At 45.5% G+C, this 25301-nt stretch overlaps 3 protein-coding genes across 4 annotated transcripts; 1 reads left to right on the top strand and 2 right to left on the bottom strand.

Annotated features, from left to right (window-relative positions):
• Positions 1-671: 671 nt before the first annotated feature.
• On the bottom strand, positions 672-3071 carry LOC125744920 (chymotrypsin-like elastase family member 2A). The gene is made up of 8 exons (XM_049017231.1): positions 3029-3071; positions 2774-2862; positions 2566-2666; positions 2319-2444; positions 1547-1683; positions 1280-1425; positions 904-1056; positions 672-791 (listed from the first exon to the last, which is right to left on the bottom strand). Exons 1-8 carry the CDS (start codon positions 3063-3065, stop codon positions 774-776), a joined length of 807 nt encoding a protein of 268 aa, XP_048873188.1. The 5' UTR covers positions 3066-3071; the 3' UTR covers positions 672-773.
• A 1365-nt stretch (positions 3072-4436) lies between these two features.
• Positions 4437-7173, top strand: ela2l (elastase 2 like). Its single transcript, XM_049017230.1, has 8 exons — positions 4437-4554; positions 4993-5081; positions 5178-5275; positions 5741-5866; positions 5956-6092; positions 6476-6621; positions 6773-6925; positions 7004-7173. The coding sequence occupies exons 1-8, from the start codon at positions 4515-4517 to the stop codon at positions 7019-7021; spliced, it is 807 nt and encodes a 268-aa protein (XP_048873187.1). The 5' UTR covers positions 4437-4514; the 3' UTR covers positions 7022-7173.
• Positions 7174-10128: 2955 nt separating this feature from the next.
• tmem51a (transmembrane protein 51a) lies at positions 10129-23356 on the bottom strand. 2 transcript variants are annotated; one of them, XM_049017227.1, is made up of 3 exons: positions 23297-23356; positions 13792-14230; positions 10129-13076 (listed from the first exon to the last, which is right to left on the bottom strand). In XM_049017227.1, the coding sequence occupies exons 1-3, from the start codon at positions 23316-23318 to the stop codon at positions 12698-12700; spliced, it is 840 nt and encodes a 279-aa protein (XP_048873184.1). In that variant the 5' UTR covers positions 23319-23356; the 3' UTR covers positions 10129-12697. The 2 variants fall into 2 exon arrangements, with proteins under 2 accessions (XP_048873184.1, XP_048873185.1); XM_049017228.1 differs by lacking the exon at positions 23297-23356 and adding an exon at positions 22384-22629.
• Positions 23357-25301: the final 1945 nt, after the last annotated feature.

Below are 25301 nucleotides of genomic sequence, written 5' to 3'. Positions count from 1 at the left end.
ATGGGCGAGCTCGTGAAGAATGCGCAAAAGGAAGAGATGGGCTGAAAAGACACAAGCTTCTTTGCAGAACACCTCAGTTCCTTCAGAGAACATTTACTAGTCCATTTACTATGGCAACCCCCCCCACCCCAGACACACACTTACAATGGGCAATCTAGGGTCATTCACCTAACATATACAGGTCAACCCAGCTGCAGTGAAAAGAGTGAAATGGGGTTTGAATACCCTCAAGTACAAGGCAATCTTGCTGCCCACTGCTGATAATATAGTAAAGGTGCGAGTGTTACACTGGGGCTCCACACTGTACACTGTGGCCACACTGAAACTCGCGGCCCCCATTTTTACCTTTTTCTGAATGGGGGTGGGGATATAGAGGGGATATTGGTCCCTGCCTTGTGCCCATAGCTTCTGGGATAGGCTCTGGACACCCCCCGCAACCCAGTAGGATAAGCGGTTTGGACAATAGATGGATGGATGTATGGATGGATGGATATTGTTATGTTCACAGTGGATTTTTTTTTTTCATGTTTAAAATTGTTTTTAAAATATTCTGAAAATCATCTTGCACCCCCCCACCCAGTGTCTCGTGACCCCTTCAGGGATTGCGGCCCCCACTTTAGGGACCCCTGTGTCAGACTGTAGTGCAAATAAAGGAGCCAGAGACATAAAAGTAACTTAGGAATTTTAAATTATTTTATTGCAGTGTTATTACTCAATGCTTCAGCTATTACTGAATGCGTCACAGCACTTTTTGGCATGAGAAGTTCCATTCTTTAGTTTGTGGTCATCACCTGAGGAAAAGATTAATTCATTTTTTTAAATTCGATTTGTCTTGTGACTTCCGTTCATTGCAAAAAAAACAAAATTGCCTAAATGTTCCATCCCGAATTTGGGTGCACTTACGTTGTTGATCCAGCTGACGTAGGCACTGACGCGGGTGAAGACCGAGGGCTTCTTAGGGTAGTTGCATCCCAGGCTGGAGCCAAAGCTGACAATGCCTTGTACGTCCCACTCGCCATTGGAGTTCTGGCAGTTCAAGGGTCCACCGGAATCACCCTGAAGGACAGTATGATGCCAGATAAGTCAGGGTCTGGAACAGCAGGACCAACCCAACAAAATCATGAATGATGTGCTTCATTTGGGCTGACGAGTAGATGTGTGACAGATTTCTCCGTAAATAACACTGCAGATGAGTGTAAAACATTCTAGTTAAAAAGGTGGTGGGGAAATCCATGGATGTTTCTTCAGATTTCAAATAAAAATAAAATAGAAGCCTTACGTTGCAGCTGGACTCCACTCCGTTCCCACCAGCACAGACCATGTTCTGCGTGACCAGGTTGCCCCACCAATCGGGCTTGGAGCAAGTGGCAAAGTCAACGACGGGCAGCAGGGCTTGCTGAAGGACGTCAGCGATGGGGCCATTGGCTGGGGACACGTGTCAGCTCGGTTATCACTAACGCTGGGACAGCTCAACACAGTTTTACACCAGCTTTTCAACCTGATGATTCCTACTTGTCAGAGAACTCAACGACACTCAATGACTCACTCCAGAGGCGACCCCAGCCAGTCACGTAACAGGGCGCCTGGTTGGGCAGTATGTATCCGGAGGCTGGGAGGCAGGCGGGCTGAATGGTGTTTGTGAGGGCAACTGCCTTCTGCAGCTTGATTAGAGCGATATCGTTACTGTAAGAGTAAACAGGAAAATGGCAGTTTGTCCCGTGGAGTTACATGAAGGGTGTTGGGTTTCTTCACCGCAAAGGAAACTAAATCAAAACATTCAACAACAAGCTATTTCAGATCTGTGAAGGCTTTTTCCAGCTTTCCTCCCAAAACCACACACTTGACTATATGCTGCATCCAAGGCTTCTAGTTAAAAAAAATCTTTATATATATATATATATATATATACATATATATATATATATATAAATATATATATATACACATACATATATATATCATTCATCTACATAAAAAATCATCAACCTGAGTCTGTGGCAAGATATTTTGATTGAGAAAAAAAAACCCTGCTGGCTATTTGATCAAAATATCTGTCAGAATTCACCATTGTTGCTGACCACTGAAAGACATGGGTCATGGCAGGGGGGACCGTGAAAGGGGGAACAGGACAGGGCTCCTAAAAAACGTGGAATATAATATGATTGGTCTGGATCGGGGGCCCAATATGATATGCTTTTATGGGGCCCACGCTCTCTAGCGACACCCCGGGTCATGGCCAGTATTTAACCTGCAACCTTCTGGATATCAGATATCCCAAAGGATAATGAAATGATAACAAAGTTCTGTTTGAACTTTACCGAATCATCATAGGGTCCCACTTCTCGTGCACAATGATCTTAGAAGGAGCGATGGCCACGGAGCCCGCCTCGTTGGTGACTTGCAGGTTCTCCTTTCCCAGGTACACTCTGTAGGTATTCTTGTTGCTGCAGCGGCAGTAAGGAAAACACACACCTTGCTATCAAAACCATACTTGTCTCAGTAAGTCATGCCATCCATCCCTGAGGACTAGAGTCAAATGAGAAAAGGATGACATGAAGAACTTACCTGATACAGTGAGCTGCTGTGAGGACCCACTGACTGTCGATCAGGGTCCCGCCACAGGTGTGGTGATAGGCACCTGTGCTGCCCAAGTACTGCAGAGAGATCTGTTGCATTATGGGAATCAAAGAGAGCGAGGCCATTACTCTCCACCCCGAACCATGTCCAGAGGGCCAAAGTAGTACAATTGGATATAGAAAATATTTGAACTTGCCTGCCAAGGCCAACTATGGGGTCTAGCATCTTCTCCACCAACCACCCTGGATAGGATGGGGGGGAAAGTAGGCTCCCCACACCCGTAGGCTGCAAAATAAAAGCCAAGTGCCATCAAAAACCATGGTGGCAGGGTACAAACATCCAAATGGCTGTAAATTCAAGCCCAATTTGTGTCTGAGTTTTAGCATTATTCAGCATATAATACGAATGACATAAACCATATAATAACCATATAACGCCCTATCCTGCTTACCACCAACAACAAAAAGAGCTAAAACCAGAATCTTCATGGCTGCCTCTGTGTGGAGCGAATGCACACACACACCTTTTATACTTTGATCCAAGGCATGAAAAAAATGCACGGAAAATACTGTACGAGATTTCCATGCATCGGGAGTGAAAATATAATCTATTTTGAGTAACCTTGGCGATAAAAACATTTTTATCATGTAGTAGATGGGAGGCATGTGAGAATTCAGCAGATGGATTGATTTCTCTTACCCAGAGTTACCAGAGTACCATCATGGTCTGTGGAAAGCATCCTAACAAGGGGGGGGGGGGCATTAAATTATGTACACTTATATATTTGTTTTGAAAAACTCAGATATAACCTCCTACCCACCATTTACCTACCCACCCTACCTACCATGTCGAAGCCTGCTCACATCACAGTAGTTTTTTGACTCCAAATATATACTGGGATTCAGCTGATGCTGCTGATGATGTAATATTAAATATACAATCCAAAGATACAGCTGATTGGTGGGCTTGAAATCACAAATATATTGTTTGCCTTCTCTAAAAGTGATGTTTTTCTTTTAAGAATACAGACATAATACAGTTGAATTGCATAAAATTATTTGTAGGTTATTTTATAATAGTTCATCACTGCACGCTTAATACTCCAATAGTCACACAGGCCGGGTATGATTACCATCCAAAATAGGGGCTTACTGCACTTCTGGATACTGAACTGCTATTAAATTATTCATAAAAGTTACAATTTCTTGATCTTCTTATATACATGCATTTGTGAAGATTAGTGTCAGTCTCTTCAAGGGGGCTGTGTGTGGCTCAAGAGACTAGGCCTCTGATCAGAAAGTCATTGGTTTAAATCCCATCCCCAGAATAGCCACATCTCTCCTTGAACAAGGCACCCCCCCCCCAAATAAATGGATTCCCTAAGCTTGGACCCCAAGCTTCACATTAATATTTCCCAGCATGCTTCATTTATATAGTGCATTTTTTTTGTAAATGGCTCAACAGCATGGATTGGTAAGATTTTAACTTGCAATATTATCTTTAAATAGGTCATCCTTCCATTTTTAATAACTGTTGCAGTGATGCCTATAACAGGAAGCAGGGTGCAGCCTGGTTGGCTACGAACAGCCTGGTTGCCAGTCCATTGCAGGACAGATACTCACATGTTATGGGCAATTGAGGGACATCAGTTTACCAAAACATTTCTTAAGACTGCAGGAGGAAAGCTGCTGTGAACATAAATTCAAGATACAAAATTCAATGGTGGGAAATTTTAAGTCCAAATCATGTGGAACACAGCATTTGTGGCTATTAGTTAATATGTTGAGGGATACGCCACTAAGGTTACGGCTAAAGATAAAGACTCGCACCAAAAAACCGTTAACGCAATCCTTCTGGGGGAATGATTAATCTGTCCCCAAAACCGTTCCAGAAATATATAAGCCCACGCGCCGCTGAGGAAAAGCGAAGAGGCAAAAATGATGAAGTTTGTGGTCTTGGCTGTTTTTGTTGCTGGAGGTAAGTCTGTCAAGTGAATTTTCACATTTTCTCAGAATATGACTAAGTTGTATATTTGAGTTGCTCTTATATGACTTCTCATAAAAGTGCTTTCAAAAAGGGAAATCATATGAAATATTTCACTTAACTAATTAATTGCTTTCTGAATAGGAAAGGGTAAGTTTCATCTGCCGTTCATTCAAAAAGACATTCTCTCTGGAGTGCTTTGGTTTATAATGTGTGTTTTTTGCAGAGTGATGCTTCACTATCTAACATTAAAATGATGGATTGCACTTTCTGGTTTTGTGTGTTCATGCTCGTGCTAATTAATCACCTGCACTGTCCTGTAAATTGCTTGCTTGAATAAATGCAGGATGTCATGTAGAAACAGCTGTTCTGCTGCCTTCATGAACAAGACACCAGACATTAACAGTGTGTATTTGCGCCCACCACCAAAAGCCTATGGGTGTGGCCTGCCCACTTTCCCCCCCATTCTGACAAGAGTGGTCGGTGGAGAGGATGCAAGACCCCACAGCTGGCCCTGGCAGGTGAGAGCAGGGCGACGCCCCCTATCTGTCAGGAAGAATAGCGCACTTATCATCAACCCACCATGAGCATGTTTATAACATAATGGCTGCCCGCAGATTTCACTTCAGTACCTTAACAACGGTGAATGGCGCCACACCTGTGGAGGAACTTTGATCTCCAGTGACTGGGTCCTCACTGCGGCTCACTGCATCAAGTAAGACATCGTCCGGAGGCTGGCCCCTTTCTGGTAGAGAGATGAACAGTGTGTAAAGGCCACCTAGTGGTACCGAGGGGAACTACCCCATGGCTGGCAATCAAGACAAGGGAAAACAAAACACAAAAATCCATAGGCTATTTTCTTTTTATTAAAAAAAAAAAACACAAACCTAAAATTAATTTTGTTTTCATAAGTAATAAATATTTTCACATGTTTCTGGGATGAAGGCCAGCTTTATGCAGAGAAGCAAGAACCTTAAAGAACTGTAAATGAGAGGTATCTTTTATAGTCAATTTGTCATAAAACTGTGGGCTAATTAACCAATTATTAGCTGTGGGCTGATCATGTTCACAGGGCATGTAAAATGTTCTCTTTTTTTGGAGTGTTAAACAAGTGCCGAATTTTGGGGTAACTTCCCCTCGAGAGGCCGTATGTCACATGATGGTCGTGTCAATCCCACAGCAACCGCAACACCTACAGAGTGGCACTGGGGAAGCAGAACCTGAAGGAGTTGGAGGAGCCTGGCTCTGTCAACATTGCAGCCGGCAAGATCGTTGTTAATGAGAAGTGGAACCCCCTGTTCATCCGGTGCGTGGGACTGAACAGAAAATCCACGAAAAGATGACAGCACCTCTCCAGCCCAATGAGGCACCTTTAACCCCCTGTGCTCTGAGCAGGAATGACATCGCCCTGGTGAAGCTGGAAACTCCCGTGACCTTCACAGACGACATCAAGCCTGCCTGTCTTCCGGAAGCTGGCGACATCCTTCCTAACGAGGCGCCTTGTTACATCACTGGCTGGGGTCGCCTCTACAGTAATATTCTATACTAGTCATAGTTGATTACTGCAGCAAAGTCAAACAGCCATCTAAACTGCTCCAATTATTATATGAAAGGAGCTAATACAGTAACTTTTACATAGCTGACAAACATCTGTCTTAGGTTTAAGTACTTTCGCTCCGCAGTACAGCAGCAGTACCTAGTGATAGCCAAACAAAGCTTCATGAACCATTTGCTGTATTTCCTGACACCACTAGATGGTGCTGTCTGTTCAAAAAAAGGACTGAAATCATGCACCAAAGCAAACCATTAGCGCCATCTAGTGGGCTCAAAAATACACCAAATGGTGGATGAAGCTTCATTCATCATCACTAGCAGCACCTCTTAACACTCAGTGGTCCCTTGATTTCCATTATAGCTGGGGGCCCCATTGCTGACATCCTTCAGCAGGCTCTGCTCCCCGTCGTCAGCCACGAAATCTGCTCCCAGCCCGACTGGTGGGGTTCCCAGGTGACGGATAACATGGTGTGTGCCGGTGGAGATGGTGTCGTGTCCGGCTGCAACGTGAGTATGAGCACCCGCACCTCCTGTAACAAAAGCATGGTAACTTCCTGGAACCAGGTCCGATTTTATCACATCATGCTGAGTCTTAGTGGGTTTTGGCCTCATGGTGAGTCTTGGTGGGTTCTGACCTCATGATGTGACCCCCAATCAGGGAGACTCTGGTGGCCCCCTGAACTGTCGCAGTGCTGACGGCTCCTGGGCAGTCCATGGCATTGTCAGCTTCGGCTCTGGCCTCAGCTGCAACTACCCAAAGAAGCCCACAGTCTTCACCCGAGTCAGTGCCTACATTGACTGGATGAACACGGTGAGTAACGGCACGCCCACGCCCCCCCCCCCCCCAGCACCACAGGTGTAGTAATGAAGCCCTACTTCTTGTCCATAGACCATGATGAACAACTAGGAAGACCCGAAGAATTAAAGCAAGATTTCCTGTGCCGGCACGCCCATCAGTCTCTGATAAACTGACTAATTAAATAAACCGTCATATCCTTGTTGAGAAAAAATGTAAACATTCCTGCAGCATGAAATAAAATTCCAAAAAGATCATGCAAACGTGAAAATACACTATTTGTACATATTGCATGCAAATGCAGTAACTGTGTGGGATTCAGCGAACACAACACAAAACACATGGGCGACTGGATCATATGCTTGGAGAAGCATAAATGGCCACCAAGACCCATTGTGACCAGATCACTCAGACCATTTGCCAAGGTGGTCTGGGACGCATTTGCCCAAATTCCTTTTGTTGTGTGAACACTAATGCGTCCCGGATGTGTCCCAAGAAGGAGATTACAGTAACTATGTGCAGGGCAGTAACACGATATGAACAGAAATGTGTTAACGCCAATGTGTCTTGGCTGTCTACTTGTGATCTGATCGTTCTCCTGCCAATTTCCACCTATGGCCACGAGATCTAGTATTTAAACTAATACTGAAATAGCCATTTGGCTGAGCAGCATCCAGAGCAGTCTGTGAAGATTCTCAGGCATCCAGGTGAAACTGTCTGGTGGTTGAGTCATGGCAACTGGACTTTTCTCTGGAAGGTAGAAACGTTTCACTGCTCATTCAAGGAGTTCCTTCAGTCTGAGGGAGGTTGTAAGTGTCCACATATTTATCCTCTCGGGTAGTTTCACTTCACACCTGCTCTAAGTAAAAACAGGGGGGGGGGTTGTGGGTAGATAACCGTCACACCTTAGCAGTCTCTCCTACCCCCATAGAGTGGGTCGTTAAGCATGGTCCACCTGGTGGAGGTGTGAATTAGGTCTGATATTTCCAGCCTCAGACTGAGGAAGCTGCTCGGATGAGCAGCAAAACGTTTCTACCTTCCAGAGAAAAGTCCAGTTGCCATGATTCAACCACCAGACAGCATCCTGACCTGTTAGAATCTTATATACCTGGATCATGTCCCCCCTTATTCTCCTTTGCTCGAGGCTAAACAGATTCAGCTCAGCTAACCTCTCCTCATAAGACTTCCTTGTTTTTGCAACTCATTGGTAGAAGGCGCCAGGTGAATGCGGTAATTATAATAAATTCAAGTCCTGTACATTCGTTCTGGATAAACCGTAATTTTTGCATAGCTGGTTATACTTCATGGTAGCACTGAACAAAGTCCCATAAATATTCAATCCCCACTAAACTTGGAAAAAAAAAAACTGTCAGTGACGTCTCAGTGACTGTGTCACAATGGCCACATTGTATACTGATCATTTTCACCCATCCTGCTCAGAAGACAAATGGGCAATGAATGGCTCCGGGTTTAAAAGGCTGGGAAAGTCGTTAGAATCATGAAAAATACTTTTGCATCACTAGATGGCAATGAACTTGTAAATCCTCAGGGTAACACTGGGTGTTACATTGGCTTACGAGAAAGCTGCCAAGTGTCACTCGGTACGTTCACATGCACAGCAAAGTCGAGCTGTGGTTATAGCTCGATTACGCCTGCGATCACCTCCGCAGGAACGTGTGTATGAGCACCAGAGGCAAGAAAAAAATACAGGTAATTAGAACGATACATGAAGGTAATGCAAAGCAACACACATTTTTCCAGAAAAAAAATGTAATTCCTGTGTTACTTTAGCCCAGGCGATGCTCACTGCACAGCCAAAACACTCTCTCCTTTACTGGGCACTGTACTTGCGTATTTCACATTTCAACATGTCCTTTACCGACATAACAGTTTGGATTCAACTTCTCCCTTGGCTTTGTTCTCAATGTCTCCCTTATTTATTTGAAAGTTTTTTTTGTGACCAAATTTTTATTAGAGATTTTTATAACAAAGAACAAAATGGAACAAAACAGAACATACTCCACCCCCACCCCACCCATTTATTTGAAAGTTAAAAAATGACTGAAAATGTAACACAATAAAATACATGAATGGGGGGGGGGGGGGGGCAGCATGCAGTTCAGTAGACTAAGCCTCTGTGCCTGTAATCAGAAGGTTGTTGGTTCAAGCTCAGCCTAAGCACATCTGTAGGTCCTTGAGCAAGGCCCTTAGCCCTCAACTCCCTGGACACTGCAATGGATGGCTGCCCTTCACTGCCAACTTACTCTCACCTACGGAGATCAAGATGGAGAAGGCAAAGAGAATTTCCCCACAGGGATCAATAAAAGTACTAATTATTATTATTGGAACACATTTATGCACCACCCAATGACAGAGTGCAAAAGACAGTAGAGGACACACTAAAGTATCAAAATTTCTCTGCAAAATGACATGAAAGGTCACAGTGGGTAAACCTAGTCTTGCTTTAAGTATCTTAGTATCTAGAAACACACAAGACCTTAAAGTTTACAAGTTGTGCATAAACATCAGACTGGAAAATTTCCTTCTGCTGAGGGACTGACTTGAACCATTTCGGATATCGCTTCATAGGCAGGAAATCGCTTAAATATCTTCGTGCATGTCAGCGTATCGCCGGCGCTGGCCCGGGCTCAAGAATGGAAGCGAAACAGAAAATCTGAGAAAGTTAGCTGGACCCAGTTCAGTCTGGCTGTGTCGCAATACCTCCGGGCTCTTTGTTAAGTCTCCTGATGTTTCTACTAGGAACAACAGTAGGGAACAAAACTACTGATAAGATATTCATGGGGCTTGGATGCCTTCCCTTATCACTAAAGGGCAGTAAATCAAAGTATAGTGCAACGCATCAGGCAGCATCCGCACGATGCTCATTCCAGGAAAACAGTGAAACAGCTTATTAAGCAGTAAGGTAAGTGGAAATAAAACTAACTATACAGTACGACCAACTCAACTGATTGTAATCTGCCACGAAAACTTTGGAAACAGAGAGGGAAAGAAAAGTTCTGCATTTAGAAAAACAATACCTTCAATCTGACGTTCTCCAGTTTGTCAAGTTTCAAAATGACAAGTCCGGCCTCCAGAGCTTTGCAAACATGATATAAATTAAAATGTAAAAATAATTGAAAAAATTTATCCAACGCGTTCCGAAAAATGTGCATATTTCAAGGATGAACGGAAGAGACACACAATTGGGAAGCTGAATGTTCTATTTCCAAAAAGCACGTTTATTTTTCACTTTCAAGAAAAATGCTGGAATAAATACAAACAGTTATAAAAGTGGTTTACGCTACCAAAAAAAAAAAAAAAAACAATTCTAATACATAACCTCATTTTAAAAATACTCATGCTAAAAAAAAAACGCGGCCACAGCGTGGGCCCGTTTTCAACAATAGCATAAAAACATTTCCAAGTGGACATCGGTTTACAAAATTCATGTCGTGACGTTCAACAGAAACAGTTTCTTCTTGGAATATAAAGAGAAGCTTGAGAAGGAAAGGTCATCCGTTAATCGCAGAGCTACACACGGTGCTTACGATCTGTACAGAGATCTCCACAAAGGATTTAACATGGTGCTTGCATACAAAAGGTGAACTGGTCAGGAATGGGTGAATTGAAATCTCTTATTTAATTCTGGCCAGAAGTTAAAGTGAAAACCTCATTCCTTTATGCAGTTTTCCTACGATTCACAATGCAAGTCAGGAGTGATACAGAACAGGCGTTCCCAGGTCACCAGCTATTAATGTCATAGAGACACACACACACACACACACACACACACTGTTGAGTCTGAACAGACACATTAAACAGAGGAGAGAAGAGCTTGAAGCACCGGAGATAAAAGTGGATCGTGTTTAACTTGTCATTTTCATTTCTTAACCGGACTACCTGTTACCTTCAAGGAACTGCATGCATGGGCACACAAGTCTAAGAGCTGGGGGATCACGACTTGGTTATCAGGAGATTATCCAGCAGCCGGACGTCCAACCCCTGGCCCAGGATACAGTCGGTTTAGGGCAGTGGATTCTGCTTCAGGGGCTGCAGGCTGTACTGGCCGTCACTGCGCCTCAGATCTTAACTGCTCTACTGACATTATAAAAGTGACCAAGTTCTGGTGCTCCAGATGCAAGAACATGGAGGCACCGAGGAAGATTTGGTGGGGGGGGCTGATTTACAACTCTATTTTAGACATCGCTCAGGGATAACAAGTCTTGAAGCATTTGGCCTTTCGACGAGCGCTTGATTTTAAAAGGGCAAATGAAGCAGCCCCTTCTACAAACTGGGAGGCCGTTCAAAGCCGGTGCTCCTCCTGGGGGGGCCATGCAGCCCAGTCCCTGACTATATGAATAAGTAAGGAGAGCATCTCATTTATGCTGAAACTGGGTTACAAGGCAAGTGGATAAATGTACTACTGCACCGTATATAGCATGGATGCCCGATTAAGATTTACCTGTCAGTGACGCTGACATTCTGGGAATGCAAGGCACTTCATTTGGAAATGTAAAACAAAATCGGCTTCTCTCCTCGGCTGAAAGAAAAATTCCCAAACTGTCACTCCAAATATTGCGCAAACGAAATTCGTGTCCTGCCATGCGACTCAAATACAGAAAGGGTCATTAACAGAAAACGGTACACGAGTACAACACAAGGACTAATGTTTGATGTCGCTAGAGGCAGCAGCGGGTAGTGGATTGGCTGCGAGGGAGTCAGTCAAAAGTGCCTCATGGGAAACGCAGCCGACAAAAAAACCGGCAACAGACAACGCAGCTGAAGAGGGGGGAGAAAAAAGTCCTGAAGGAAAATAGAGAGAAACAGGAGGAGGTCTTTGGCTCACGCAAAGGCAGGCTGTGAAAACCAAAGCCAGCACATTTTTCGTGAGGACAGGAAGGAAGGCAGCGGCTCGCCCTCCGTCATCCTTCGATATTAAGAGCTTAAGTATTAAGAAGACCCCTCCCCAAACACAAAGTGCACAGTCCATTCTTCACGTTAACCACGTAATCACTCTGAATCACAGTTTCCTTCTTAAATCAGACATTCTCTGGTAAACTCTTTCCATACAAGCCTAAAGAAAAAAAAACTAGTACACTTACAAACCTTTGCTAAGCATATTAACACACACACACACACACACACACACACACACACACACACACACACACACACACACCTTATTTTCTCTCAGGACGAGAATACGGTGATTTCTTAAATGAAAGTACCCATTTAAGTGCATCCATAAATGTATTTCATACTGTACGACGAGTAAAATGATTCCGACGAATCCCCCGTGTTTCTGTCACATTATCCTCCATTACGCTCTTCAAAGTAAAACACTCAATATTCAAACTTTAGTTTGCATGGGGGGTAGGGGGTGGTGGTGCTACTACAAGGCCGAGCAGAGCAGCACCATCCCCTTTAGGCTGAGAATAAATATGCCACTCTGTTTCCTCTAACATTCTGTACACTACATCCAGAACATTACACACGGTCCACTACATCTTCAGTGGGAAAGACTGAATTTCACAGGGGAAGTAAGAAGCACACCGTGGAGTCCAGTCATCTTCTCGCAGGAGAGGAGGTGACGGAAAGGTGCGTCCTGCCGCGGTGAACTAGTACGTCACATTCAACACCTGAGCTCAGCCCCGAGAATGAAGGTGGCAGGTGGAGGAGGCAGGTGCTTGCAAGCAGAGGTAAAGGGGGCGGGGCCATGTTGGGTAAAATAGGCGGGGCCTGGCATTGATGAGAGATGCCACCCAGGTGATCGAGCACTTGAGTCCTTCAGAGCTCGGGGAGCTTTTCCTCGTACTGCGGAGGGGGGGTGAGCGGTTCGATGGTCAGAGGACCAGCCTGCAGGGGAGGGTGTTCCAGATGCAGCTTTTCAGACTTGATCCGGCGGACCTTGAGGGGGAGGAGCTTGCGTCCGGTCCGGCTGTGCTGCCGTCCCACCTGGCTGGGAGGAGCCGAATCCGGCAAAGGACCGTGACCGTCGCTGGAATTGTCCTCGGGGCCCCAGTCCTCCCGGGAGTCCACCAGGTCATCATAGGATGGTAGCTGGGAGGCGCTGTGACGCAGGTTGCTCTGCCGCACTGGGTACTGGCCGCTGCCCACTGCCTCTTCATAGCTCGGCACGTCATAGCTGGCAGCCAGCTCCCTTGCCCTATGCACGGTGACATCATCACGTAAACAAAGCAGACCCACATAACCGTCACAAGCTACAGAAAAACTTTGAGGAAAGAAGCCTTTGTACTCCGTGCACTTTGGCTCAGCTCCTATCAGATTCCTGCAGATTTACAGATTATTTCACACTCTCCGAGTGCGAACGTGTCAGGGAAGCCCCTTTACAGCGATGCGGACATGCACTTCACGTTTTACCTATAGTTCGGTCAGTGGCAATCAGTAGCCACAGCTCACTAGCAGTGGAACCGCACCCTGTGGCGCCCCCAAGAGGCCGTGCACGAGGGTGCAGCCATGCCCAGACACACCATAAAAAAAGGCAGGCAGCTATTCCCACAGGTGAAAGAGGAACTGCTCAAGAAAAACCAACAAAGGTGTGAGTGTTATGCCTTTTTATTCCACCCCCCCACCCCGCCCCTGTGATGTTTCTCTTAATCCGATTTCGAAATAACAGAAACAGCTGATGAAGGTAAAACCAGGTCATTCTAAAACAGGAGCGGTAGCAATCTTATCTGTGTACAATGTTCCAATGTCCCATCCAGGTGATCTCTGTCCCCCCTCCCCTTTTACAAGCAGGCCGTAAACTGCCCCATCATCAGTGATCAGAGGCCCGTAGCGGGTGTGGTGGTGGGGGGTGGTAACAGGTTTTAGAGAACTTAAACAGTCTAAAATGTAATTGCGAGGAACTGAACACTCACGCGGTGGCGCTGTTGCCCTGCTCCACAGCACTGATGTGATCCTGGAACTGCGGCTCCGGGGTCTGGCCCTCCCACTGTTGCCGGTGCTGCTTGTTGCGCACGCCCAGGCAGAAGGACAGCATGAGCATGCCCACGCCGCCGCCCGCCAGGATGAAGGCTACCGACGAGGTGCGGCCCTTGGCCTCCAGACTGCCCCCTCCTGGCCGGCTGCTGTTCCGCGTGGCTTCAGAGGGCACCATGCTCCACGCGATCATGACCACGCCCAGGGCAATAAGCCCCACGCCCAGGGCGCACAAGGCGTACTGGGACCCTGAGCTGTTGCCCCCCGTGCTGGGCGAAGGGCTTGGCGAGGGCCGGCCGCTGAAGCACATGTCCAGTGCTGGGATGCGCCCGCTGGGCTCTGACGGTCCGTGTCTGACCCGCGAGCCAGAACGGCAGCCTGCGGGGGGGGGGGGGGGAGGCGTGACAGCTGAAAGACCAGCATCAGCGTATATACACAGACAGCCGCATGATTAAGAGAGGCTGAACGCTGGATCAGCTTATAGCAATGACAGAACCTCAAAACTGCATTTAACCGACAACCGCTCTAGAGACAGCTTAGCGACATCACCGTGAATCACTTGTCACTCCCCAAAAGCACACAAACATCAAATGGCTAGACTGCAAAAGACAGCTAGACTCATAATGAACCCAAAGGCTGGCGCCGAGAAAGAAAATGGTGGAACGTTTCACAAAAAAATTTAATGCATTGGGGAATTGGGGAAAGATTAAAAAACAGTCCCGAGGGCAGCGTTAAAATTCCCTGCCTTAAGAGGACAGATCCGTCTTTACCAACCCAAGGAGGACCGAGGCTTTAACAATCAATATGTGATAAAGGGCGGTTTTCTTCCTTAGAAATTCACTTCCTTAGAAATACGTTTCTTCTTTCCATCAGGGATGCAAGAGGCTCCCGTTGGCACGGCAACAAACCACGGGAGCCAGGATTTGCTGAATGCGGCATTTCATTCGCCCCACGGCGACACGGCAGCTGGAGGGAAGCAGCGGCACCTGCGTGGAGGGGGGAAACCCCCCCCCCCCCATTAGCCGTCCGGGCCCTCAGGGACCATGTCCTCCCTGCTGCGGGGCCCGGGCACACACACCCCAGTCAAAGCTGGCTCCTCAGCCCCCAGACTCCCAAGATCGCTAAGAGATGACTGCCAGTTCAGCCACACCCAAGACGAGAGAGAGAAGGTCCCAGCCGATTAAACAAACATCAAGAGATTACATACAAACTGCGACTGCATATAGGATTAGGCTGAAATAATCAACAACTCCAGTGTAGTGTACATTTTATGTCCTTCAAGAGCAGAGATCTAAAAAGCAACCGTAATATGACATGAAGGTGCACGGCACCAGGTCTAGTCTTTCCCACTGTGTAGTAATTACAGCATCTACTACTTTCTACATGTGAACACAAGTAAGCGAATTCATACTTGTAAAAGCCTAAACTGAAAAGGAAAGACTAAACCTTAGAAGCAGAAGATTAAGTAAATTTTGAAAATTGTGCCCTTTGGGTTTCTGTAGCAAACCCAGCCTAAGAAGACAATAGGCATCAGTAGGACAGGCCTCTTCAAGCCCACGCCCTGACTAACACGCCAGGCATCGCTGGAGAAGAGCCAACGTTGGCTCGCCGATAGCCCTTCAATCTGCCGACGACGCAAGCAGCAATCAGGCGGCGTGGGGGGATCCTGACTCACCCGGGCCGACCGCAGAAGAACGAGCGCAGGTAGGTTGGAGGAAAGGGAGGGAGGGCAAGGGACTCGGGGGAGGGGGGGGGTTCTCAGGGGTTTGTCTGGGGGTTACACAACACGGAGACTGGAACAGAGCCTACTTCAAGATACGGCGTGCAAAGCATCGTCCAACCGCACTACACGCATGCTGACTGTTCACTTACTTGTTCAGGTCATTTTTGTGGAAGAGAACATCTACCCTAAAGAGGAGAACTGGAATGTCTACCCAGAAACGGATCTGCACACAGATCCATACTTACATACTTTATAGGATGCGGGCATCACTTTGAGCAAGTCAGGTAACTGGAAAGGATGAATTCGGGAAGATACGTCGAGAACGCTCCCGACAAGCAAAAGCAGGAGGAGGGATGAATTTGCCAGTGACCTCGATGCAGGATCAATTTCAGCACTGCGCTTCTGAGACTGAGGCATAACAACCATAAAGACCCTGGACGATTTGGCTTACTCTGCGTATTAAGAATACTGGCAAAAACCTGATCAGAGGCAGTGGGCTGGGCTAGGGTGCCAGACACCTCATTATTAACTAGAAAAAAAACAGGAAGTGCTCCAAGTCTGGGGGGTTGCTCTGGGGCGGGGGGGGATTCGGGGAGTGGCTATGGTGTGGCAGTAAGCTTTTCACAGCCAGCCGTCTTTGGGAGAGCTCGTGTTGGGGAGTAACAGCCGGCTCCTTCTTAGCTCCTCCCCCCTTCCTATCCTCCTCAGAGTCACGTGCTCGAGCGCAGCCTGAGGTCCTCGGATGGCCGAGGCTCGACCCGGACTCCGCGGCAGGTGTCACGTCACGCGACGTTAATTAAGCCGATCGGAGTGTTACCGAGAAAAGCCTCCAACAGACGCTAAAATCGAAAGAAAATTCAGTCCGTCCATTTTGTCGGAATGGTTACATCCAAAAAGAACCTCAAGATGACTAGACAGCAGCCTCCCAAGGCGCTGAAATGGTGCTGGACTAAAACAGGCATACTTCTACCTGAATGTTATTGCCGGGACAAAACTTTACATTATCATACAGCAGACCTTTAGACAGGAATAAGCATTAGCGAGACCACACCCCAGCAAAGTTCATAACCCCTGCAGTTTGACAGGAAATACTCAGCACCGTCATCCACGGGCTGCTAGACGCTCCACCCCATCCTCAAAATAACGCTTCTCTGTTCCTGGGATCTGCAACACAAGTCTTGCAGCTCCTTCAAATTTAATCACGTTATTCAAGAAGCTTCTTGGGGGTACAACAACAACTGCATCCAAAGTAAAGCCTGAAAGGATTAGTATTCTAAATTAATTGCAAATATTTCCAATTCACAAAGGCATGTGAGCGATGCACACAACTCAGACATATGGAACCACACAAGAGCACATCACCGTGTCATGAGAGACCTTAGGCAGCTCACGAATCCGCCTACAAACATGCTACCGTGGCAAACATTCCCAAAATTATGCCATTACATTTCTTTGGCGCTAAACCAGTTTTATCAGTCTTTAAGCAGCAGATTCAACTTTTTAAAACTGTATAGAGAATCTGTTAAGAATAAATAACTTCAAGTGCCATTAATGAGCACCAATGAACACATTCTGGAGCAGCGTTTCCCAGCTCGGTCCTCGGGGACCCCCATACAGCTCACATTTTCGCTCCCTGCCACCTCCCAACACACTTGTACCAGGTATACGGTGTTTTTCCATTCCTCCATTGCTTGCTTCAGGTGTGCCAAAGTGGGAACTATTTTGATTGTTCCTGTAATGAAACTGCAGTACTTCTTTGGTTTTTCCCTAATGTCCTCTTCCGTTTCTTTCCACCCCTGAAAGTGGAACAGTGTCTGTCAGTGGTACAGACCTGGCCCACCCGTTTCTATAAGGGTTAGTTGTTTTTTTTGTTCTAAATCAGATCGCTCACGCCTTCAAAAAGATCAGTGTCATTAAGTTGAATTTTTAACTGACTGGTCAACACTGAGCTGCCAGCTGAAGTAGCGGTATGATCCTAAATCACACGAAGAACTTTTAAATTAAGCATATTTCAGCATAACAACATGAAGCAGGTAATGAAACACTTTCTGTCCATCTTCCAAAACGCTTAACCTGAGCGGGGTTATGGGAAATAGGAAGTTCTGCCTCAGAAAATTGCCACAGCCATATTCGTGATTTAAATTATACTCCTTTATTTCTTACACTTGTCAAATAAATGCGAGATGAGTAGTGGACTGATAGGTCCAGGGTGGAGAACAATAAAAGCAACCTCAACGATCTATTTTGCTCACCAACTCAAACACTCAGTGACTGCCAATTAATTAAGAGCTTAAGTAGAAATCAATGTCCACACAGAGACTGCCAGACACATGTAAGGGCAATTAACTGATAAATCAATTAAAAACATGCAACAGATAAAACTGATGGGGCTAGTTATAGGGGCTGGGAAGAGACTGTAGCTAAATAATTATTTCTAGGTATATTACATTTATATATGGAATTCTGAGCTTCCAGAACATGTCTTGCCATGACTATGAAAACATATTCCTGGGGTCTGGCGGTGGAAGGAGCTGGCAGAGACGCAAAAATTAAACTACCTAACCAAGGTATGGCTGCACGTGTCTGAACAAAGAGAGACAGAGAGCTACGGAGGATGGCGTGTGCCCTGATCAGCTGAAGTGGAGCTTCTCCGCAGTCACGTGCGTGGAATCAGCCCCACAGCCTCGCCAGTACCCGGAGAACTGGTTACAGTTGTGTACTGGTGCAACCAGCGAGTTATCGTGTTGCATTTTAAAGCACTCAGGGGCACAGTCCTGCATAAAAAGTACATAGATACAGAAAAATTAGATAACATTCTGCCCCTATAACTCATGATTGCTGTACGCCAGGTGAACCCGAATAACACCTTGGCATAGCCGTGACTATTTTCGGATCTATACCAAGTACAACTTAATGCTTATATTCATTATTCATTTTGTATACCTGCTTGTCATACACAGGGTCGCAGGGGTCCCAAGCATACCCTGGGAACAAGAGGTGCAAGGCAAGGAATAACTCAGGGCAGGGAGCCATTCTCTAATAAATATGACTCCTTGTTGAGTGACTACCTTGGTTAGCAAATATGACCATAATAAAAATTCAGCCAGATTTTCTTTCAACCAGATTTTGTACAGCTGTCAACAACGCATAAGAGTATGAGATATTTCAAGGAGAATGTACAGAATGTTGTTAAAGTTCTACTTCACGAAGGATCGAAGTAATGGAGTTCGGGAGGCTGAGGCAAAGTCGCAAGTACAGTGGCGTCACGCCTGGGCTACTGCGATCTTCACTTGGAGACCATTTCACGTAACGACCAGGTAGTCGCAATGGCTCACTAAACGAGGATGAGGACTGGCTGGAATCTCATCGGCTGGGCAGAATGTGGGGGGAAAACGACTAATCACAATATACTTTGCGTTGTCAGCGTGTATACTGTCACATTATCTTAGTCATGAATACTGCTTTCTGCTAAACTACAAGGTGAGTAGCCTCACTGTCCTGTCCTTGATCACACCTGAGGCGTGAAGTCTTGTCCAGCCGGCCGCAGCCAGCACATTCAGGATTGCGAGACGAGTGGGTCACACCGAGGGCTCTGACACAACCCCCCCCCCCACGGGGTTTATAGCTTCTCAAAGCAGGCAAAGGGATCCACAGTGGGGGCGGAGTTAAGGATCTTCACTGTCTCTGTACAAAACACGCAGCTTATGGTGGACAGACTAATGCTAGTACTTGAACTGGGGACAAAAACAGGTGCGAGTACTCCCCTTGTCATGGAACAGCAGGTGCGAGTACTCCCCTTGTCATGGAACAGCAGGTGCGAGTACTCCCAGTCCCAGTGTACATGGAGAAGTGGTGGTCTGCACACCGGTGAGGACTGGCCCACTTCTAAAACTACAAACCTGCCGTTTAATTTCAACAGACCAGAAACAGGCCGCCGCATTTGAAAGTGAGATTACATATGGCACTGGTGGAAGTCGGGGTGACACTAACTGTAACTTCATCTCGCCAATTATCTCATTGTAGTTCTGCCTCCCATCTCATAAATATCAGCCAAAAGCATTTTGAGTCAAAGGTCCCGTTCATCGCATTGTACAATAGACTTCTTTTCACCAAGAACAGCCAGTTCCCTTATTGCTGACTGAGTGCCTAACCAGATCTCTGCATGCATTTCCCTGAAAACAAACTCCAGTTAACACACTTTTAGAAGGGAAAATGAAAGGTAAATACTGACAACAACACTGACCAACTAGCAAACTAAACAAGAAATAGGCTTTAACTTTTATTAATTATACATACATTCAACTGGCATGGTAAAGCATATCATTAAAGACATTACTCATTAGTCTAAACTCTTCCGTCTGTTGTCTTTTCTGCTAGTCCAAGTAAGTGTCATAGTATAGTAATTAGTGCAAGAGTTAATCCACACTATATTACAAGTTGGGGGGAAAAAAGTCTACCGTTCCTAGAGAAATTTAGGTAAACAAAAACCGGGTTTTGCTCTTAAAGAAGAAACGTCTCTGTGCCTTGAGGATGGAAAAGGGCCACAAAGAGGCATAAGAGTGATCTGAGAAATCTGAACAATGGCACATTATTTAACGAGTCAGAAAGATAAATAATATAATTCCGCCTCTCCATCGTTCTTCTGTCCAATTTCAAGGTCAGTGCTGCCTGAGCACAGGGAATTAAGATGGTATTAATTAAAAAACAGAATGCATACTTCTCATTACTCATAGTTTTGAAAGTACTCAATACTCGGTTTACTTGCTGTAGCAGGCGAGCATTAGAATAATTAAACGTACAGTTTAAAGACGACACACAGGGGCAGATTACGTTCTCTGGCACGGTTCCGGTCAGTCCGGACATAGGCGACATGCATTCGCACAGGGTGCCAGTTTCTGAGGGGTGCCAGCTTGCCAGCCAGTTTCACTTCAGCTTGGACAGTGAGTGTCACTTCGGCAAGGACCAGTACTGAGGCCGGTGGTGAAACTTGCTGGGTTGGGTTGAGAGATTGGAAAGTGCTGGTGGATTGGCCGGTTTGTATCAAGGGGACCCAATTCTGTAGGGGTCCTAGGCTATAGCCTAACATTAATCCCTCCCTGAAGACAACACAACGCAACGAGTTGGGGGTGGGCCAGGGGATTCTCTTATTTTTATTGTTTAGAATTGTTTAAAAAACTGTTTACATGCATGCTTCAACAGTTGAACTGCTCCCACGGTACAGATGTTACTTCCAGTAGCGGACAAAAGGCCAGCCATCCAGTTTCTAGTTGAAACAACCTGGGTTTTGAAAACACGGAAATCTACCGGGGAAGTATTGGAAGTACCTTTCGTTTAATTTGTAGAATCACTAATCAAAGGCTGAAAACTACCGTGCCGTTAAATCGCTGCCGGGCGCCGATCGTTTCCCCTCACTGATCCAATTTGTTAACCACCAGTCCGAGCATCTAGCAGTTTACAAAACAAGTTGTAGCGTTTTTGGGTTAATTGCATGCTTTTCTTAAACCGTCTTTTTTAGGCGAGAAGACACGGATACGGGCCGTAGAGGCTCCCCCCTTTGTTTCTGCAGAGTCCTTCAAGTCCTGCGTTACAAAGGCAGGGCTGGCGGGGAACCGCACCGGGGAGGCCGGCGATGGAACAAAGCATGTGCGCTTCTGGCATCTTAAAAGGCAGACAATAACCTCTCCATGACTATCGGCATGATAGAAACGTAATATAAGAGGAAAGGGCACATTATACTGCCCGCAGTCCGCCACACCGTGTGGATTTGCACGTCGACCGCGAGCGGAAAATTATTCCGATATTGATATTATCTTTAAAGTGGTCGGTCATTTCGCACTCAGGATATTGCATTAATGTGCAATCGTGGGAACTTCACAGAGATCCAAATCCTCTTAAGCAAAACCGGCAATATTTGCAGGATAACGTGTCGGACAATAAAGCGCAAACACACCCTGGCAGAGGCGGCTGAAAAGGCGACTTTTGGCAGTATGGAAAATAGGCTACAGGCATGGTAACGTAAGACTGAAGATGAAATTGAGGGGATAGTAAAAAGACCATTTGGGTTGTGAATAATGCCGGATGGATATCAGATGCTAGTATAGATATAACAGAAAAAGCACTGCATAACTAAGCAAAAATGCTGGTTTTGTCATGTCATGGGAAAGTCACACAGTATGGTTTAGAGAGTCATGAGTCGGATTCTCCCCAAACAAAGTACATAACGAAGACAGAATTAATACAAATACATGAAGGGGACTTAATACTGAATATGCCTACATTAGGCATAGCTAAGCTGGAAATCTATAATGATGTTTAAAACGGTAGTGTCCACTGATTCAAGACACGTGTTCATACCCGACACTGGGCTAAGATTTTAAGTGAAATGTAAATAGCTTAACATGTGGAGTAAATGAAAAATACATTCCAATTCGCTGTTATAAAGCACTAAGTAACCATAATGGTCCAACGGGAAGTCCATTGTTTATTGGACAATAAAAAAATAGTCAGATAAGTTCGGTATGGAACAATATGAACTATTTTTATTGATTTTGAAACAATACATCAAATATGCATTGTTCTGGGCGTTTCGTGCCACGGAACCCCCCCCCCATCAGGAACTTTTACAAGTGTATCGAGAGCGACCAGCTACTTCAAATTTCGCTCCGAGCGCCGCCGATGAAATTTCCTAAAGTTTAGCGCGCGGATCATTAGATACATTGTTACCAAATTGAGAAAAGTAACCCTCGGGGAAAAGGAGTCGTATGAATGGTCTGTGTGATAAGCAGAGGCACCCGCAAGCTGCCCTTACCTGACTTTCTCTGTATTTAGCGGTTCTCTGATTCCATTCCCCAAACAAAGGGATTTTCTACGGCGCCGGCACTCTCTGCTGTTTCAGCGCACGCTCTCCAACATTCACACGAGAGGAGAGCTCCGCCCGTCTGCTAAAACCTCGGCTTTCCGCAGCTTTCTCTGTCCTATATTTTAGGCAGAATAAGGTCGGCTTTGTCCAAATTCCGCCCAGCGCAGCAGATAGGCGTCTTCCTTTACACTCCCCATAAAGTGTTAACTAGTCCCCCCCAGGTCTTAGAGTACGTAGAGTGCATTTTAACTCCTTATCAATGATCTTCAGCTAAAATGGGAAAGAAATGAAATAAACGCTTATCGTCCCTAACAATATGCCTAAAAAGATGTGTGGACTAACACGTTATCCAAGCAATTTTATGTATTATCTTGTAATATAAAGCAACATTTTGCTTGAAGCGCTTTGTTATCTAAAGTGCGCACTACTATTATACAATATTATCAATAGACTATAACGAATACTGTGCATTGTCTGGTTTAACTGTTGTATGATTCTCAGTACAGATGGTATGATGCGGTTAGAGCGCATTCAAATGTTACAAAAACGTAAAATCAATCTGTCCGCACCCTCCTCCTAAGCACACAGAACCTGTGAGAACCAAACACAAATCACAAGTATAGAGTGACTACTAGGACCTTTTATCATAAGACGTTTTATGATATGTTTGTCTTTTTTTTTAACAGAATTCTTTTCATGCGTACTTTTATGCACTTGGTCTCAAAGGACACGGAAACTGAGCTTGCCCACTGAGACGGGCATCACCTGCTCAATTTGAAACACGGGTAGAATCCACGTGCTCCCGTGACGTATCTCTCTGGACCTTCAGAGACCCTTGTCATCCGCAAAACTGCACACTCACCATGTTCAGGGCAGGTTTTCATTGTGCGGTGCCTGCATCCCCTAAACAATTACACTGATCGTGGCACCTGGGTTGGATCAGACCATTTATACGTATTTAGTATTAGCCCTCCATTTTCTGTATCCGCTTGTCCTATTCAGGGTTGCAGGGGTCTGGAGCCTATACCGGAAGCTATGGGTACAAATCAGGGAATAACCCAGGATGGGACTCAAACACGGGTCCCAGAGGCAACACTGCTAACCACTGTGTCACAACTATAATTTGATAATAAATAGTGATATTAAGTTACTAATTTAATGTGGTGCTCCTCATTGCTCATTTAATAAGTATTGGGACTGAAGACGCTAGCTCAGTTCTATTAAATGACATAATATTCATTTGTTAGCACAGGGAGTGATGTCACAGGAAGTCTGCTAAACTAACTAGACAGATTATGCCAAATAAGGTTACTTATTCTTTCTGCATTAGTGCCATGTACCTCGTGCACAGTTGGTGGAAAGTTTTTTGTCGGGGATCCCTGAGATAAAGCACATAATTTGGGATGAAACGCAAATAAGTATATCGAAATATTCAAGTTGTGTTTACTCAGAAAATTGGCACAAAAAAAAAATTGCAAGCAATGCAATATGATCCAAAGACGAGTAAGAAAGACACAATGTGGGCACAGAGTAAACAGGAGAAGCAATGAATAATTTTCAGATGTTTATTAACTAAAACAGCCTAAGTTTGCAGTAATCACACTTTGACGAATGATGCTGGTGTGTTCAAAGTGTTACGACATATGCCAGATTTGTTATCACAGGAAATAACAGATGACGTGATTTTACCAGCGAACATTACGAAACGTTTCCTGTAGCAGAGTGATGTGCAGACAGTGTATCAGGACCACACAGCATATCCTGTGTTTCAAAAGCCCGTAATTAGAGCCAACCCCACCTTTTCAGGGGCCTTAGGCAAAGCTTTACTTGAATGCCCCCCCACACACCCCCCACCCCCCACCATTAAGAAAATTGATGATTTCCTCTATAATGCAATCTGGGAGCCCTAGCAAACTGCCTATTCTGCCTGGCCTACAATTCGTGAAAATCTCTGCTCATACAGTTTTTTCCGGTTATCGATTGTAAAACTGCTGGTGAATAATCCAAGTGTGAGAGGGCGGGTGTGTCAGCATTCACGTCAGATTTTAATTACAGGATTTAATTGACCAGTTTCACCCATAAGCTGTGACCCCCACCCGCTGTACTGACTAAATCCCCTGAATAAAAGTGAATTATAGCTACAGACCTGTCTGACCCAGCAGACCGTTAAAGAAACATTTTTCATTTTCTTTTGTTAATATTTCTTATACAAACATTTCAATCATTGACCTAGTGGAGCTATTTTTTATACATCACGCTGCTGCAATTATCGCAGTCATGATCAGGGGTGTACCTAGAATATTCCAGCCCCCCTGCTGTATATATTTATGTATTCAGAGGCTCCGGCCAAGTGCTGGGCCCCCTGGATCTGCCAGTGTATCCATGTTCCTCTGCAGCCCTTGGTCATGGAAGGAGATTGACTGTTCTTCGGAGGTACAGATTGAGGTTTTTAGCCTAGAATAGCACCCCCACCCCCCCACGTGCACCTCAGCCTTGGGCCTGTGCTGCCTGCCATAGACCCTGCCAGGTCATCTGGTGGGTAATCGAATATACACACTTCTAAAGTGGACTGTTTCACTCATATCTCAGCCTGCAATACAGGCTTCAATGGGAACCGGACTGCATTGTTAATTCATCTGTTGTTACTGATCTAAGCCTGTTATGGGTTTCAGTAGCGAGCAAAGGCAAGCATCCCATAATGTTTAACCATGTTAATTAGAAAGAAAACCAGAATGTAAATGCAGTCACATAGGTAGCTAATACAGATGGCTGCGGAGGGGGGTGCAGAGATGCCTTCTGTTTTGGGAAACTCGGTGCTGCTCTACTGGGAATAGCTCCACCATTCATTTTGACAGAATGCCACCCCA

The sequence above is a fragment of the Brienomyrus brachyistius genome, chromosome 6 (assembly GCF_023856365.1).
Source record: "Brienomyrus brachyistius isolate T26 chromosome 6, BBRACH_0.4, whole genome shotgun sequence".
In the NCBI taxonomy this organism is placed as follows: Eukaryota; Metazoa; Chordata; class Actinopteri; order Osteoglossiformes; family Mormyridae; genus Brienomyrus; species Brienomyrus brachyistius.
Note: the sequence above shows the minus strand (reverse complement) of the source record. Positions and strands in the feature narration are given on the sequence as shown.

What these genes read in the sequence shown, in the direction of transcription:
- LOC125744920 (XM_049017231.1), bottom strand. Translation starts at nt 3,065, where the DNA reads ATGAAGATTCTGGTTTTAGCTCTTTTTGTTGTTGGTG. An exon ending in CCCATAGTTGGCCTTGGCAG is followed by an intron (nt 2,667 to 2,773) that starts GCAAGTTCAAAT and finishes ATAATGCAACAG; the next exon opens with ATCTCTCTGCAGTACTTGGG. An exon ending in TGGCTGGGGTCGCCTCTGGA is followed by an intron (nt 1,426 to 1,546) that starts GTGAGTCATTGA and finishes ACGTGTCCCCAG; the next exon opens with CCAATGGCCCCATCGCTGAC.
- ela2l (XM_049017230.1), top strand. Translation starts at nt 4,515, where the DNA reads ATGATGAAGTTTGTGGTCTTGGCTGTTTTTGTTGCTGGAG. An exon ending in GGCTGTTTTTGTTGCTGGAG is followed by an intron (nt 4,555 to 4,992) that starts GTAAGTCTGTCA and finishes CACCACCAAAAG; the next exon opens with CCTATGGGTGTGGCCTGCCC. An exon ending in ACTGCGGCTCACTGCATCAA is followed by an intron (nt 5,276 to 5,740) that starts GTAAGACATCGT and finishes TCAATCCCACAG; the next exon opens with CAACCGCAACACCTACAGAG.
- tmem51a (XM_049017227.1), bottom strand. Translation starts at nt 23,318, where the DNA reads ATGAAAACCTGCCCTGAACATG. An exon ending in GAAAACCTGCCCTGAACATG is followed by an intron (nt 14,231 to 23,296) that starts GTGAGTGTGCAG and finishes CCCCCCCCGCAG; the next exon opens with GCTGCCGTTCTGGCTCGCGG. An exon ending in CAGGGCAACAGCGCCACCGC is followed by an intron (nt 13,077 to 13,791) that starts GTGAGTGTTCAG and finishes CACCGTGCATAG; the next exon opens with GGCAAGGGAGCTGGCTGCCA.